General features: G+C 41.7%; 2 protein-coding genes across 2 annotated transcripts; both read right to left on the minus strand.

The window, feature by feature from the left end:
• Positions 1 to 496: 496 nt before the first annotated feature.
• On the minus strand, positions 497 to 4,758 carry kti12 (KTI12 chromatin associated homolog). The gene is made up of 9 exons (XM_070972322.1): positions 4,558 to 4,758; positions 3,537 to 3,588; positions 3,396 to 3,448; positions 3,265 to 3,320; positions 3,098 to 3,177; positions 2,782 to 2,941; positions 2,580 to 2,642; positions 1,395 to 1,465; positions 497 to 701 (listed from the first exon to the last, which is right to left on the minus strand). The coding sequence occupies exons 1-9, from the start codon at positions 4,706 to 4,708 to the stop codon at positions 560 to 562; spliced, it is 828 nt and encodes a 275-aa protein (XP_070828423.1). The 5' UTR covers positions 4,709 to 4,758; the 3' UTR covers positions 497 to 559.
• A 1,309-nt stretch (positions 4,759 to 6,067) lies between these two features.
• znf592 (zinc finger protein 592) lies at positions 6,068 to 13,813 on the minus strand. The gene is made up of 9 exons (XM_070972392.1): positions 13,648 to 13,813; positions 10,951 to 13,166; positions 10,082 to 10,260; positions 9,819 to 9,992; positions 9,572 to 9,731; positions 8,776 to 9,036; positions 8,454 to 8,566; positions 8,223 to 8,364; positions 6,068 to 8,122 (listed from the first exon to the last, which is right to left on the minus strand). The coding sequence occupies exons 2-9, from the start codon at positions 13,144 to 13,146 to the stop codon at positions 7,751 to 7,753; spliced, it is 3,597 nt and encodes a 1,198-aa protein (XP_070828493.1). The 5' UTR covers positions 13,147 to 13,166; positions 13,648 to 13,813; the 3' UTR covers positions 6,068 to 7,750.
• Between the last annotated feature and the right edge of the window lie 685 nt (positions 13,814 to 14,498).

A 14,498-nucleotide genomic window follows, 5' to 3' on the forward strand; every position in this document is an offset into this window, starting at 1 on the left:
AGAGTGCTGAGCTTTGACTGAACATGTTCAAGCCTGACCTGAAGGTGGAGATCATTAAAGAAAATGACTCAGCAAAAAATGCATTTACTGATTATCTACATGCATGTGGAGGCCAGGAATGATAATTAGCAGTAAACATTCAGGTTCAGTCTTGACCTTGGAAATAACATCTAGCTGCAGCAAAAAGCAAATCTCAACACAAGGTCTACTCCCTTGATGTTTCCATGACAAATGAGCAGCCCCATCTGCTGAGGAAGGCCATAAGATGTGGCTCAAAGCTTTGGAAACGCAGGATAAACGGACCTTGAAATGAGACGTTTTTATCACGCATGTCTTCGGCTTCACAGCTATTGTGCTTGCCGCGCCTTGAAATTAATTTGTACATAATATACAAATGACTGCTTCTCATCAGGCGATTTCAAATTTCATTCAGATTTTTCTCATTAAATGTTTCCAACTGAATCACTCAAAAACGGGCAATAACCCACAAACGACAAATATTTAAATTATTTATTTGTAACAGAAAATAAAAGAAACATGAAACCATTGCTATAAAATCTCAGTGAAGGCTCTTATTTAAATACTGCACAAACATGTTGGAGATGTGTCCGGTGTTCCCTGTTGGGTGCATCTTGGTGTAGCTGATGAACTGGCGCCGCAACTTCCTCAGCTCCGCCATGTTGATGCTCCTGGTGAGCTCGATGTTGAACGTCAGGTTAAGGTCGTATGAGTTGAAGTCTTTGTGCCTGCAAACCGTTACCCCGCCTCACGTTTCCTACAGCACTGAATACTGAAGAAGTGATAATTAACTGACCAAAGGCATCTGAAGGTCACAGCATCACATCTTAACCTTTCAGGGAAACAACACAATTAAACAACACAAGGTACTGAATGTTACTGATGTAATCTCAAATTCAAATTATGCACCTGTCATTAAAGGCTGACCAGCACAGAACCTGATCAGCTCTGTCTGTCTCAGCTTGAACCAACATGTTCAAAGGAGAAAATCAAAGTGTCTGAAATGGTGCAGCTGCCAATAAAAATCCACTTATCTATGTAATTTGGTTTCTCTCCTCCATACATATCCCACAGTACGTTATTACAGGCAAAACCTTTAACCTTTAAAGTGATCGTCTGCTGTGCTTTTCATTTCAGTTCTTTGATGGACAGGCATTCATGAACCTTCCCCATCTAATATGTCATTTCATACGGAGTACTTTGCCTCCTGCTGGTGAGCGAATATGACTTTCCTCAGGAGGTAGGCATGAACTGTCATCATTAGCTGCGAAAGATCACTACTACCTGGACTCCTGACGTCACATATGGAAGCAAAACTAATAGTATCTAATCTAAAATGTGGACATGTAAATGTGCAAAAAAAAAAAAAAAAGGATATCTTTTCTGTCGCTCCTGGAACTGAGATGAGGTCCCCGGGAACACTTGTCTTCTGTGCGTTAAAAATTGCCTTAAAAAAAACACATAACCTTTATGAAACACGAAAATGAAAAAAATGAAAATGAAAAAAGTACATTTACAGGGAATTTGTGCAAAAATAGTATCAACTGTTTTTACATCCAAAGCTTCTATCAAGGTTCCTGAAAGAAGCTTTGAATCTCTGCCGTCTTTATTTATTAAATCAACTTTCTTTACTTACTGTAACATAAATGTCAACATAAATGTGTGTAGGCAGCAGGCTAATCCAATAAAGGCATAAAATAATAATAAAATGCTAATTGCGCCCTTAGGCTTATTGCAACATTACGCTACTACAGAAACAGCAGATTTCTGCTTTATATTTACTCAAAATTTCAGTGTGACTGACAGTCACTCATTGTAGAAAGGACGGGGGCTGTAAGCTAGATAAGCTAACTAACCTCCACCAGCCTGATAAATGAAAACATTTAACATGATCAAGAAACAAGAAATAATTAAAAAAGCATTTGAAAGCAGCATTCGAATGTCAGCATTACGAATGAGGCTTTGAAGCTTCAAACTATGTTTGTTACAGCCCTAAAAAATAGTTTACAAAGATGGAAATGTCATCATCCATACAGACTTCAGTCTGGAAGAACATGCAACACAGAAGAAACTGTTCAGGCCACTAACAGGTGTACTCAATAGCTTATTAAGGGAACAGAGCGGGTGATTTCTTATTGGCTAACAGCAATTAGCAGACACAAGTCATCACATGGGCACGTCAAAAGGTAGATAAATAATTACAGGAGGATACAAAGGTATTTGTATGCACACACCAATACCTTGACTGAGGGAAGACACATTGGTGATTACAACCCATTAGAGCCAAGAACTTCTTACCAGGTGTAGCAGACAGCTAACGTCATTACTGCCCTTTGGACAGCAGAACCAGTCTCCTCCCATTCCTCCATTGTGCAGCTGGCTCTTGTAACAGAAACGTCAATAATCTCACCAGTTGCGTTTGTCTGCTCCCCGCTATTAGCCGATAAGCTGTCACTCGCTCTGTTCCTGATTCCTTATTCATGTTCATGTCATGAGGGAAGACAGGCGGGTTTCAGCAAAAACAACCTCCCACAGAGGAAAAAAAAAATATGAAGACATACCATTAACACGTCCTGTGTGATCTTGTCCAACTCGTACAAGAAGTTTGAAGATGATAAAGGTTGCTGCAGAGAAAAAGATGCTTTTACCATCAGACAGTCAAAAGGCAGCATGACAGAGTTTACGTCTACATTGACTGAACACTGTGTGCCTGTTAAACCAAACAAAAAACAGGCAAAAACATGTGTAAGGGACATCCCTTACACTCTGTGTAGACTGATTCGGAGGAGGTGCTTTTCTTTTGAAAAGCGCATCAGAAATGGCCTCATACGGGACCGTGTCGTCTTTGAGGACGGTGAAGAGAGGACTGTCCCACCGGTTTCTGGAGTCTGGAGCTTCAAATCTCAGCACTAATGCATCAAAGCTGCAAAAGACAAACCAGATGACAGACAAATTACACAAACAAAACTTTGGACAATGACAGACATAAAGGTATTTTCAAAGCCTATCCAAATGTAAAGACAGTCCTTTCAGAGACTGACATGCACTTTGACCGTATGTGTAGAAGCCGCTCACTCACATGTCCTGGTTGTACTGCTCAGCAGCATCTCTGCTGGCATTCCAAGTGGAGCTCACTTCATCTGACGTCAAACAGTACACCTTCGTCAAAAGAAAGCCTATGATCAATGTTTGGGTAATAGATTTTTCAGATACTACATCCATTAGTTATTTCACAGGTACACTTACCACACAGTGTGGTGTCTGTGCGTGTTTGATGAGACAGAACAGTTCATAGCGGTACCCTGTAAGGTATTTCAACTTTAAAGGCAAAATCAAATATAAATATAAAGTCTGCATAGCATGTTAGCAAGATTTACCTTTTATGTAATTCAATGAATCCAAAATGACAATGTGATCCTTGTTGACTTTCCTAAACGCCAGATAAAAAAAGTTAAACTGGCTGCGATGGCAGAGCGTCACTGATGTCTCTAATGCAAAAAGCAACGTGAAAAACCCACCTCTCTACTTCAGCTTTCAGAGATGCTCTGACATTTTTCTCCTTTTGGGAATCTGCAACAGATCCAACAAGGTTAAATGACAGCAGAAGTGTGAGGTTACTTCTGAGGAATCCCGTCTTCCTATTGTGACTTTGATATTAAACAGCAGAAGTGTAATTCCCAACTAAGAAAGATTTCATCAATCAATCTGCCAATTAATTTCTTAATGGATACACTGCTGAAAATAATGAAAAATGCCCTTCACAATTTTCCTGACCCAAGCTGCTCATTGGCTTGACTGTCTGAAAAACAGCCTGAAAACAAAGGATATTGAATTTCACGCTCAAACAAAGAAAAGCAGCCAGTTCTCACATCTGAGAGGCTGGAACCTGTGAATTTTTGCCATTTTTGCTTATCAAGTTGGCAAAGTTGTCGCCATTCCGGCTGATCAATCAACTAATTCAGTTTCTGATAATTTCAAAAAATCTTATTGCTGTATAATAGTGTTATCTGTATTTGAAGAAGTGGAGAAAAGTATAGTTTATACTGTATGGAAAATATTGACTAATCCTGGTAAGTGATGTAGTTTAGCAGTAAGAGCCTTTAACATACTGTCAGTCAGTGATGACACTCTCACGCCAAACTCCATTCAAAATTCTATTAATTTAACGCAAACCCGAATAACCACACGTATTCACGGTGGTACACGAGTTATTAGTTTAACATAGAGTAGATCATACACTTAACAACATTACAGCAACATGTATACTTCAGTAACAGCATCTTTTTTTTTTTTTTTAGTTAACTGTGTTATTTACCACATTTCCTCCTCAGTTAAGTTAGCCTCAGTTCACCGCGAAGCTGCTCATCCAGCAGCGTGAAATAATGCGACTGCCTTAAAAAAAAAAATGAACGGTTTGGTGGATATTTAACATATAAGCGGAGTTTCCAACATGCCTCTTGACCAATAACAAAAGCAGAGCGGCAACAAATGAGCAATAAGCAAGTGAATGGAGACATGGCTAATGTTAGCTTAACTTGCCTGCGTACACAATGTTTTTCTCAACGTCCAGGGCTCCATCTCCCACAATGTGGACCTTTCGGTCACAGTTCTGCTCAAAATACACCTTCAGCTCTTCTGCCCTTCGTGTTTTACCACTACAGGGATAACCACACATCACTATCAGAGGCATAACTACTGAGTGTATTAAATAAGTCAGCCTGAGATGTGTTGAAAAGCATGTTGCCCCGTCACCCGGATATGATTCCTACGCTCACCAGCAGGAGGCACCACAGAGCCAACATACAGTATATAACTGGCTTTAACGCTGATTTTGGCCATTCTTCCATATCAGCCACATAATATTTTAACGATTATGTGAAAATACTTTAATAGAAATTAAATACTCAATAATTTAAAAATAATATTTCAAACCACAAAAAAGTTAAAAGCAGCAAATCAGATGTGGCTTTCAGCACTAGTTTATTAACAGGTTCATAACTGGAGGTAAGAACAGAGCAGCGCTCTATAAATACATATACAGTGTAACATAGCACATTAAAAAACGTAAACATATTTATATTAGAGCTTTTACAACTCTCCTCTTCATCAGTGAGGTTTCACATTGTCACACTATGGTAACAACTGATGGTTGAAATGTTCCTCAAGCAGGATCTCCTCCTCCTCTACATGGATGAAAGAAATAATCAGTTAATGTTAAAGATAATAATGATAACAATAATAGTAGTAATAGTTATAATAGTACTACCAATAATAATGATAAACTAACATTTCCTGTCTCTGCTGTGTTAGTTGGGATGTTTTTAACATCTGAATGAGCAGTGCCTGCAGGTCTTCCCCTCGGTACCGAGGACTAACACCTCTGACTTCAGTGGGGACATTCACATCTTCAAAGGCAGACTCCATGAAGGAACTATCCACAACACTTTTCTTGCCCATGAAATGCCCTTAATTGACACAAAATACAACCTCAATGTAAACAGTATTTGAAAAAACAGGAGAAAAATCTGAAATAAATTACTGGAGTAATGCTATTTCTCTTACCTGTCGCCCACAGATTCCCCCTGGGATTCACCTTGATCTTTGAAACTTTATTTCTCAGCTCAGTTAAATTAAGAGTCATTGAAGATGTCATGGCAATGTAGGAGACCAGGATGAAAAAAAACAGGAATCCTGTTGGGCAGATCTTTGTCAAAGTGCCTTTCATTCCTCAAACGGGTTCTTCACAATTTGGCTGCCCTTTAATTAAACTCTCCGCTCTCCTGTCACTTTGGGGACAGGCAGTTATACGCAGAGAGGATGGGCTTAATATTCTAATGAGATGAAGTCATCCATCTGTGGTTGGTCTCTTATTGGGCAAATGATGCACAATGGAGTGACGTGCCATTCTGACTTGCTATGAATTGTAAAGTAAATGACCTCAATGCAAAACCCCTAATTATCACACCCCAGTACCATTAAATACATTCCTCCCTCCCATCTGGTACTTAAATATACAAGCCAGTCGGTCACACAAAAGACAAAGCTGATATATAATTAAATGCACCAATTTATTTGTGAGTACTGAACGTAAACATTACAGCAAGGCACATGGGCCACTGCATGCTGAATAGATGTAATGGCTTAAGAAATGCTGTGAATCCAGAGTTCATTGGCTACTGTATGTACACACTTTCCTATACGAGTCCTCATTGTACACAGTATCAAAAGTACAAATATCTTTCAACGAGTGTAACAAAAGAACAAGTCATTCTTCTCAGCCTGTGCAGTTTGACAGCTGCAGGGCTGCAATTTAAGGACTTAAGATAACAGAGAAATAAAAAGCTCATATAGCACTTAAATAGAAAAGTTCACTTGCCAAGTCAAGTCAATATGACCACATAGCCTTACTTTCATTCCGAAAATAATTTATAAAATTGAATAATGTGGGATAATACACATTTACTAATTTTTACATTGCACTGAGATTACCTGCAACTCCTCAAATACTTTCATTTAACAATCACTGCCATTAACCATGGAGGTAGGAACTGTCATGTATTCAATACAAAACAAGAAGAGCTGCTTTACAAACCGAGACCTGTGAGCAGAGAGCACCCACCATCATGAGGGCAGACCTTCAGCCATCATGGTTTAACAAACTCCTCTGATCCGACTCGTCTTATAATCACGAGCGATTTCACGTCAACAGGTCCTGATTTCTAAAACATCATCTCCGGTATGCCGCCAGACTTCACTTTCACACCTGCTCTGGATCATCCAAAACAATGTACCCTGATTTGACATAACATTGACTGTCCACTTGCCTGAAAAATACACTTCAGGCAATTTGAGGTATTTTCAATACTGCTGTGCCACACATGCAATACCTCTCCATGTCTCCGCTGAACACTCATTCAAAACAGAAAAAAAAAAGGCCAAATCTGGACAGAACACATGCATCCACCAATCAAACATGTTCAATGAACATAAAAACAAAAGCATTTCAGAATGCTTCGTCAAAACAAAGCCCCGTTCTTATGTGCAGCCTAACTTCCGTAGGCTTCGCCCAGCGAGGCAGCTCGCCTGTATCTCATGTCACAGGATACTTTTCAAATAACTCTTTACCAAAAAAAACACGGCTTTACAATGAATATTGAACTTTGCTATGTTTTGTAATAAACAGAGACAATTCTGGCTTTGTAACTGCAAATTCATTGCAACATGTCATGTCATACAAACTGAATCCCATTCAGGTAATAGTGTGTCGCATCCAATACGTCAGACAACATTTAAGCAATTAAAAATGACCGATAACAAAGGCGAAAATCCATCCCTTCACTCTTACATCAATCAATACCAGACCTAAAAACTAACAGACATTCCTGAGTCTCCTGTCAGGGTGGATGAAACAGGTTGGGGGGGATACAAGGAAAAATCGTCTGTAATATGTGTGCAGTTATGTCTGAAAGGTAAGATGAATATATTACTAACATGCAAAGTTAAATAAAAACAATTGAAAATGTATATTTATTTGTCCTCTCCTTTATGAAAATACTGCTCTTTACTAAATGTTAAGGATCTGCTTGAATATACCGCACAACCTCTGAGGAGCTCGAGAGAAAAGGCCCAAACACTGTGTGCCACCTCCACGCAGAACATCAAGCATCCCTAACTTTCACATGAAAACTCAAGATATTAAAGCAGCTTAAAGGAGGAGCTGAGGCAGCTCTCGCTACCGGAGAGAGACTGCTTGTGTCTGAGCCTGAGTGCTCAGTTTTCGGTTACAGTCCGTGCTCTGCTCCTCCTCCTCCTGCCCTTCCTCCCCTCTCTCCTCTTCTTTGACTTTGTGAACAATGAAAAGGTGTCTGTTGAGGGACAGCACGGATGTGAAACACAAGCCGCAGTGAAGGCACTGAGGAGTGTTTTCATCAGTCTTATGCTGTGGTATGTGCTGCTGGAACTGTGTCCTGTCGTCTGTGGCGAAACCACACTTTGAACAGCGGTACTGAGTTTTCAGACGCTTCGCCGAAGGAGCCTCGACGGAGCAGGTACGATCCCACCCCTCCTCCTGCGCGTCCACGGCCGGCCTTTCTGATACAGGCCCCTACAAATCACACAAGTCACACACTTATATTTAGGTCATTTTCATAACACTTGGATTTGTGCCTGCAGTTGTTAATGTTAAAAAACAAAAGTTAAGCTACCTTGCCCAAAGCCTCTTTTGATTCCTGGATGGCTGTTTTTGGCATTTGGCTAAGATCAGGATTTTTGATTCCGTGCATTAGACTGATGTGATTCTTCAGCATCACGCTCGTCGTGAAGACTGTCTTGGTTTCTGTGCAATACCTGTGTTAAAAACAACATAGAACGTAAACAGATTTGAAGGATGTCCTGGTTCATTTGTCCTGGTTCATTTTCAAAGATAAAAATCTTACCAGCAAGTATAAATTTTCTTTTTTCCATCGTGGTCACTGCGAATATGTCTTCTCAGACTGGTGGTAGAGTTGAAAGACTGCTCACAATGTCGACATGGATGCCTCTTCACTGACTGTCGAGGAAATAAAGGTGAGAGCAAACAAACATTACAGAGAACTGAAAAGGTTTCAGCTGATTTAAACTGCACTTGAGGTAATCATAAACACCAAATGAGTTCATTGTCTACACACGAGTGACCATTATTTAGTACTTTTGGTAACTAGCATCAGCCATTAATGTTCTGGTTGGACACGTGTTCATTTCATCATGGGGAATTCTCACCTTTCCGTGGGTGGTCTTTACATGAGAAACGTAGGAGTCCCGTTCGGGGAACCACTGGAGACACTCGCCACACGTCCAGCCGGTGGGCTTCACGCGAGGTCGGGCGTCCTGCTCAGCCTTCTTTCTAGGACTATCTGTGCGTTTAACAGGGCTGTAGCTCTTCTGCTGCTGGACAGGATGAGCATCCTGGGGCCAGTCGGCACTGTCTGCTTCTTTACTGCTGTTCTCCATCTCTGCGGTCATGTTTCCTACATGAACGTCCTGCGAAACAGAAAACACATGAGAAAAATGGCGAGCAGCGACTTAATCTTCTGCCTCATGTCAATGACCGCAAAGGTCAGAGGTTATCTAGCACTGAATATTCACTTAACTGCTCTTTTACCAGTGTGGTGAAACAAGCTTGACACTCACCATGTGTTATCAAACTATGTGACTTACCACATCATGTGCATGTTTTTTTTACAGATTAAATAATGTGGCAAAAGCTCACAAAACAGGTGAGTTCTGCTGGGAAACGTTAATAATGCTTCTGAAGCCTCAGGTTAAACATCTGTTTTGCATAATTTCCATGGGAATAATGTAAATTAGCAGCCTACAGCTATTTGCTTTCATTATGCAAGTTTCATGTATGAAATAGGTAACCAACTATCCAGATAAACGTAGAAACAGATAACATGTAATCAAATCCAACCCCAAAACACATGCCAAACAGAAGACCTGCAGGGACAACATACACAACACCTCTTTATTAAAACAACAACAACAACAACAACAACAACAAACAGTCAGGGCTCACCTTGAAGTGCTGCATTAACAGCTGCTTTTGTGGAAAGACCGAGTTGCATTCTGGACACTTGAAGACGCACGTAACGCGTTTGTTGGCATTCTGGTGGAAATGCTGAAACAGTAGAGGCTTTTTCTTGAACACCGTCTCACACGAACACTTAAAGATTAACCTGAAGAAGAAAGAGAAAACCATTAAGATGAACAGTAAAAAACAAACAAACAGCTTTTACCAGCCAGGCAATGACAGGTTGACTTACTGAGGGGACATCTTGTCAGCACTGTGCTTATTTTTTAAATGCGCTTCACAGCCGTCAGTGGTCTTGAAGGCAACTGGACAGATGGAGCACTTGTAAAAGACTTCACAGTGTTTCTCCTCTATGTGAGTCTTTTGTCCTTGAAGGGTTTTGAACACCATATCACAGTGAAGACATCTGAAAACAAAGGAAACATAATGCCACCGTCATGCCATCACTGCACTGTATTTCTTAATAAGGCCTGCGTTTTGTGCTTGCTTACTCACTTGTACCAAGCCTTGCGAGCATAGTGCAGACAGTTTTCCTTGACGTGCTTCTGTATGTCTGCAGAACGACTCAGCGCTCCGCACTCTGGACAGCAGTAAGGGGACTTGTGTGCGTGGATGCGCTCGTGAGCTCTGAAGCTGCACTTGTTGGGTAACAGCATGGAGCACACCTTACACATCTGTTTTAGAAAACAAAGCAAAACAAATGAAGATAAATGTGAAACGTGGAAAACACATAAATACTGGTTACAGCACCTTTACAGGATAAGCTGGGTAATGTTGTGTATTTTTCTTATTGTGAACAAATTAAAAGTCTGCAACCAACAACGAATTGATCCTAAAGACAAGTGTTATACTCTTAGCCACAGACTTTTTCTCTGTGCTGTACAAAAATGGTTAAAAACACATAAGTTAGCCACAGGCTAACTGGGCACCATGATCATTCATTATAATGAATGTGTTTATCTTGTTTTCAGTCAAGCCCACATACTCCCCCATCCTTGTGCTGTAAAAATCACTCGAGTGCTAAATGTGTCTTAATCCACAGCTAAAAATAGTCCCTAAAAATGCACTTCTCTGCAAAATAATTTTGTTTGAGTAACCCTGGCTTAAAGATACACTGCCCAGCTGTTTTAAGACATTCGTGAGCCTTTTTTTAAAAAACAAAATAAATCTATATAATAATGACTATTTTTTTAAAATGCTTGTCTCAATAGGAACAAATGGGCTTGGGGCTGAGAGCCACAGACACACTGAGGATTTCATAAAGTGTTAAGAGATGAACATTGTTAACTTTGGTATTTCACTGGAATTGCTGACAATAACAAAAATCACCAGCCAATCTTTATATCAACAAAACATCCACTCACCAGTCCTTCCACATCCTCTGATGGCCTCTGGTAATGGCCTGCTAACGCTTTGTAGTCTGGTAACTGCTTGTTACACTCCAGACATCGGAGTCGGTGGCGAATGACATTGTCTGGGTACAGGGGCAGGACAGGTTGGTTTTTAGATGAGCGTGACGGTGAGGTGTAAGAATCCGCGTTCACAGGTTCACTACTCAGGGGCACAAACATTTGATCCTCTGCTATGGGTTTCATATGGAGCTGTGTGCACTGCATGACCGTGCCACTGTTCTTGTGCTCTCGCGCGTGTGCCAACAAGGCACACTTGTTGAAGAACACCATTGTCTTTGCGCAGTGCATACATCCTACTTCAATGTGAACACTCCTCCTGCTGTAATGATACACAAGACTCCTCTCCACCCCGAAGGAGTCCCCACACTCGAGGCAGCAGTATCCGCGTGGTGGAAGGCTGATATTGCTCTCCGGAGGGGGGTTCAGGTTGGGCACATATGTAGGCACAGGGTTGGCATTGTTCAACAGTCTGTTTAAGGTTCCTGCTGCTGTGTTGGGAGTGGATGTGCAAGGATAAGGTTTGGCCGTTTTGACCTGATGCACCAGTGGGACAGTGCTGTACACCGTAGAGGAGAGTGTGTGTTGGCTTTGTTGATGAGAGGAGGACCGTGCGGCAACTGAAGCGGCAACACTGTGAGGGACCAGGTTAAGACTAGCTAAGTGCATTGCTTTGGGAAGGAAGTTTGTACTAGTTGTGTGGCCTGCTGTGGTCGATCCTCTCTTTGGTTTCTGCCCCTGATGTGCAACAGATCGTTTGACAGGACCACTAGTATTATGGAATATTGCTGTGGACTGCATTGTGCCTGACCTCCTGGAGTTAGACTCCGATTTGTTATGTAAAACTTTCGGTGAAGACGTACTAGCTGAGGTACCTTTAGTCTGAATAATACTGTCAGCGGCTGCACTTTGAGACTGATGAGGAGACATATTGCAGTAAGAATCTTCACTTATCATACTCTGTGATGGAGAGGATTCATATGCAGAATGAACTTCATCTGTCTCTGAATCTGGCAGCACACTGGTGACCGTGCGCTTGATCTGCCCGGACGTGGTTTTGATGGTTTTGATTCGGACCCTGGGTATGGCAGGGGGTGACCCGGAAGCCACTGCAGGGGAGGCTTTACCACTACTATCACTGCAGATGCTCACAGGGCTGTCAGAGGGTTTCATTAACCGTTTCACTGTTTCAAGAGGGCTTCTGGGGCTGCGTGGGGATATAGGCACGTTGGGGCTTGCTTTCATGCAGTCATTGTGGACGGCTGATGACTCTCTGGGATCTTTTCTAGCATTCAGAGCCACCAGAGCCTCAAGGCAAGAGGATAATTTAGATGCTTGAGATTTTACAAGTGGATAAGGAGTGGGGACATCCATTGAGGTTCCTGTATTGCAGTTGGTCTCAATAAAGTTCTGGTTACTGCTCGGCGGGAGAAGCGCTCTGTGTATTCTAGATGCTTTATCTGTTTCATTGCTGACACAGATATCCGAGGGCTCCTGGCCTCTACTGCTTCCTGCTCCGCTCCTCTGAACATTCTTGGAAGTATCAGAGTCCTTTGGACACTCATCAAACATGCTGAGATCCAGTTTTTTTGGATTGTCCGGGAATGAAGGCTCCACCAGAACTGAGGCTTCTGGGAAACAGGGTCTCTCTTTTGGATGCATTTCGTCTCTACTACACTGAGGGTCTTCGGACTCAGGACTAGAGATGGGACTAAAATGAGAAAGTGACTGGGAAAATATTGGCGTTCCGCCAGGTTTGTGCTGAAAAGGTGCCTTTCCCAGAAGCTCTCTTGAACTCTCCCCATTCAAAGCAGAGGCAAATGATTTAGAAAAGCCAGTGTTAGTTGTCTCTGCAGTGTCAATGGCAGTTTCTTGTCCCCTGAATCCATTTTGCAATGCCGGTCCAAAACCTTCCAATGACTCCTGGCGGCTTGTGTTTTTCACAATAACACTTACAGCAGGAATATCCGCTGTTGTGACAGCTTGGTTACTCAATAAGCTATCATCCAGACATATTCCTGTGTGCTTCAGTTGACTCTCTGTCTCCTCGTGACTCCCCTGGATGGGCTCTTTGGCGTCCAACCCAGGGGCATCTGGGATGTCAAAGGCAGCCAGAAGATCATCAAAATCTGGGGTTTTCATGTCACCCATGGCTGCACAGGGTCATAAACCTACAGAAGCACATACACAGTTAATTCAGTGTGTTATCTTGCTTATTACTTAAGTTACACCATGGGCACTGCAGGCACAGCTTGTCATTATAAGACAGATGTTTTACAAGCTGATCAAGAACTGTTCAACAGCTGGGTAATGTCCTCTATGCTAACGTTAACTTGAGCTAGCAAGCTAAACGTTAACAAGGTTTGCATGTCTTACGTCTATACAGCTATTCTGTACCAAGGCATGCATAAGCACACAGCTATATAGGTAAATAAACATTTCACACAGGGTAATATGACCCCAATGTCACAAAAAATCAACCACTTTACAGTCCGATCTATATGAAAGTTGTTTTCGCTGTTAGCGTAGCCGTAGCTACATAACGGCAGTCAAGACAGCCAGTTAGCAATTTAGCTTAGCAGCATGCTATCGCGCACATCCTTTAGTCAAGCTCGTAAGCACGTCACTTTATCGATGCACGGGTGCGCTTACCATTGGATCCGGTTATGTTTCACAGCTCTAGTAAATTAGCTATATAGCTAGATAACCGTGAACGGTAAGTGAGTGCCAGCTAGGGTTGGCTGCTGCAGGGTTTCATAGCTAGGCTACAAGCTACTAGCGTTAACTTCGTTTTCCTTTCCTTCAGCAGGGTGACAGTAGCCCTCGACGTTGTCTTACAGACGAGAGGCGGTGCCATGGACCGCCCGACGTTCCTGCTACGTGTACCCCAAAAAGAAGGGTTCATTATGTCCAGTGGATCAGCAGCGACACAAACGCTGCCATGATTGCATCTGCAGTCAGACCAAGGTATTTAAAGCATCAGGTAATACCAGACTTACAGCATGATCAAATGTAACACATAATGCCTGGCATGGCTGGAACAATGCCGCTGACACACCAAAAAATCGAGGCCTGATGGACCCCTAACAAAACCACCCACCCTGCCATTGCCACTTTTAATATAATATATCAAACTCCAAAAACAGTACATTTCACAATTCCATCATATAACACAACATTCGTACTTGTATTCTGTTTGCACTGGACATTTTAACTTTTAAGTCTTTGCTTGCTGTGCTTTTGGATTATTTGTTGCATTTGAATTTGTGAATTTCCCTTGCGGATGAATAAAGTATCTATCTATCTATCTATCTATCTATCTATCTATCTATCTATCTATCTATCTATCTATCTATCTATCTATCTATCTATCTATCTATCTATCTATCACATGGCATTACAGAGAGAGAAAGTATTGCTTTACTTACAGTTTTTAATATAAATACTGATGATTTCCTGGCAGTTGACACTGAGTAACGTGGAACTGAACTTAGATGGATTAT

The sequence above is a fragment of the Chaetodon trifascialis genome, chromosome 10 (assembly GCF_039877785.1).
Source record: "Chaetodon trifascialis isolate fChaTrf1 chromosome 10, fChaTrf1.hap1, whole genome shotgun sequence".
In the NCBI taxonomy this organism is placed as follows: Eukaryota; Metazoa; Chordata; class Actinopteri; order Chaetodontiformes; family Chaetodontidae; genus Chaetodon; species Chaetodon trifascialis.